General features: G+C 49.9%; 1 protein-coding gene across 2 annotated transcripts in view; it reads left to right on the top strand.

Annotated features, from left to right (window-relative positions):
* ptprfa (protein tyrosine phosphatase receptor type Fa) overlaps positions 1–2,500 on the top strand; it is a 102,968-nt gene that overhangs the window by 83,717 nt on the left and 16,751 nt on the right. For both annotated transcript variants that reach the window (XM_084444893.1, XM_084444892.1), the window contains exon 19: positions 1,515–1,612. In XM_084444893.1, the coding sequence (XP_084301019.1) occupies positions 1,515–1,612 (98 nt within the window). The remainder of the gene's footprint in view (positions 1–1,514; positions 1,613–2,500) is intronic.

The raw sequence follows: 2,500 nt of genomic DNA, 5'->3' as shown, positions 1-2,500 counted from the left end.
TGTCATCAAGGGCATCTTGGCTCACGCTAGCTGCGCTGTGTCTGTGGGGTTTGATTTGTAGCTGAGTCAGTGAACGCCCCCCCCCCCCCCCCCCCTCCACCCCCCTCTTCACTTCCTCCTCACAGGCCGGCGTTTATTTACAACTGTCACCGCTGACAACTGTTCACGGGGTTGGTTGGGTGGCTGAGGGCTGCGGGTGACACCTTAAGAGATTAAATAAACACTTAAATGGTGCTATGAAGTTGACATAATTCAAATCCTGTAAGTGTGGAACATAATAGACCACATTTGATCTCTGAGGTGTTGTACTTAGTGCTGTAGTCACTACTCGTGTCTGTGTTGTTGTCACTCACATTGTGTCCTGGTTGTCTTGTCTGTCGTTTGGATGGGTAAATCCTTGTTTTGGTCTGCGGGTCCAGGCCCAGCTCAAGGATTTCCCCTGAATTCATCTTCCCCAGCCATAATTTCTCTTTAAGGACTTAAAAAAAAGTGATATTGTGTGTCATGTCACATTCAAGCTCATTTAGATACAGCCGTTTCACCAGACTGTTGTCGTAGACACTTATTTTCTTTACCAAATATAGTATATCACATCCAGTATTAGATTGAATTGACTTGGTAAGAGTGGCGTGGGAGGTTGCGGTCCTCAAAGTACCAGGATGTTGTTGCTCCCCCGCCCTTCCTCCCCAAACCCCTCCCACTCTCACTTGCTGCTCCTGCCATGGGCTACGGTCAACCAATCAGCATGCTCACTCACTCACTCTCATCACTGGAGTGGCCATGGCATGGTGTGGTACACAGAGCTGTCGTCAGACACTCCTCTCCTCTCCTCTCCTCTCCTCTCCTCTCCTCTCCTCTCCTCTCCTCTCCTCTCCTCTCCTCTCCTCTCCTCTCCTCTCCTCTCCTCTCCTCTCCTCTCCTCTCCTCTCCTCTCTCTCCTCTCCTCTCCTCTCCTCTCCTCTCCTCTCCTCTCCTCTCCTCTCCTCTCCTCTCCTCTCCTCTCCTCTCCTCTCCTCTCCTCTCCTCTCTCAACACACATACTGCCTACCTGCATTCTGTCCGCATCACCACTCACTTAGTAACTTTGTGCTTTGTCATCACACATGCACTTGCTCTCTGGTTGCATTACAATATATGTGGATTGTGTGTGTGTGTGTGTGTGTGTGTGTGTGTGTGTGTTTGTGTAGATGCGTGAATGCAGGTATTTGTCTGCACACGTGTGTGTGTATGTGTGTGTGTGCGGGTGTTTGTCTGTGTTTGTGTGTGTATGTGTGTGTTTTGTTTGTGTGCATGTATCTGTGTGTGTGTGTGTGTGTGTGTGTGTGTGTGTGTGTGTGTGTGTGTGTGTGTGTGCATGCGTGCATGCATGTGTGTGTGTGTGTGTGTGTGTGTATGGGGGGTGATTAGACTATTTGTGTGTGTGTGTGTGTGGTGTGTGTGTGTATGGGGGGTGATTATGTGTGTGTGTGTGTGTGTGTGTGTGTGTATTGACCTCCTCTTCTCCTCTCTGCCAGGGATGAGGGAGCATCCGCCCATCTCCACAGGTGACCTGGCGGACCACATCGAGCGGCTGAAGGCCAACGACGGCCTCCGCTTCTCTCAGGAGTATGAGGTAACTTCCTCTACACTGACGTCTGAACACACGGCAAATCCAGCAGCCAATCAGCCATCAGAACATACCGGAATCTTCTCAGAGACCGCAAACCAAGAGTCTAGCTAAAGACATCATGATTTAATATACCTTGCTGTGGAGTGTGAGTGTCTTATATAATAACTGACTGTACCCCACCTGGAATGACATAACTATCTGCTTGCACACGTCATGGTTTGATTTTTTTTTAATAAGACGATTTTTGATTAGGATTCGTCCAGACTTATCCGACCATCACTAAGTAAGAGTTCAGGGTTGAAAAAAAAAAGAAAAAAAGATACTACTAAAGTAGACATGAATTTTCCCCTTCTCTTCCGTGAATATTATTCCTCTGTACTTCACCTACTGTAAAGCCAGTGAGGGATTATGGCTTGTTGACGCCCTACAAAGGAAGGTAATTTGCATTTAAAGTGGAGAATTTCTGAGCGGATGAAGTAGGACAGATGGGAGCACTGTTTATGCAGGGGTGTTGTGGGGGGGGGGGCATTAATTATAAAAACTCAACTCTTCCTCCTCTTCCTCCCGAGTCAACACTCCTTGGACCCTCTGCGAGTGTTCGTGAGGCGATCTGGCTGGAGAGGGCGGGGGGGGGAGGGAGGAGGAGTGCGCTCGAGTGGCGCCCGGCGTCCGGGGGTCCGCCGTGTCGCCTCGGCCGCTGATGGGGATCAATAGTTTACCCGGGGGGGAGGGGGGGAGGCAGGTGCACGGGGAAGTGACCGCCGTGAATTCTGTTTACTGCAGCAGTTCAGGGCCCTTCGTGAAATTAGTTTTTTTCGCAGATCCGCACACACGCTCGCGCACACACACCGATTCCCACTGCCCCTACTTATAAAGGAGCAAGCTATTACC

The sequence above is a fragment of the Borostomias antarcticus genome, assembly GCF_949987555.1.
Source record: "Borostomias antarcticus genome assembly, chromosome: 10".
NCBI lineage: Eukaryota > Metazoa > Chordata > Actinopteri > Stomiiformes > Stomiidae > Borostomias > Borostomias antarcticus.
Note: the sequence above shows the minus strand (reverse complement) of the source record. Positions and strands in the feature narration are given on the sequence as shown.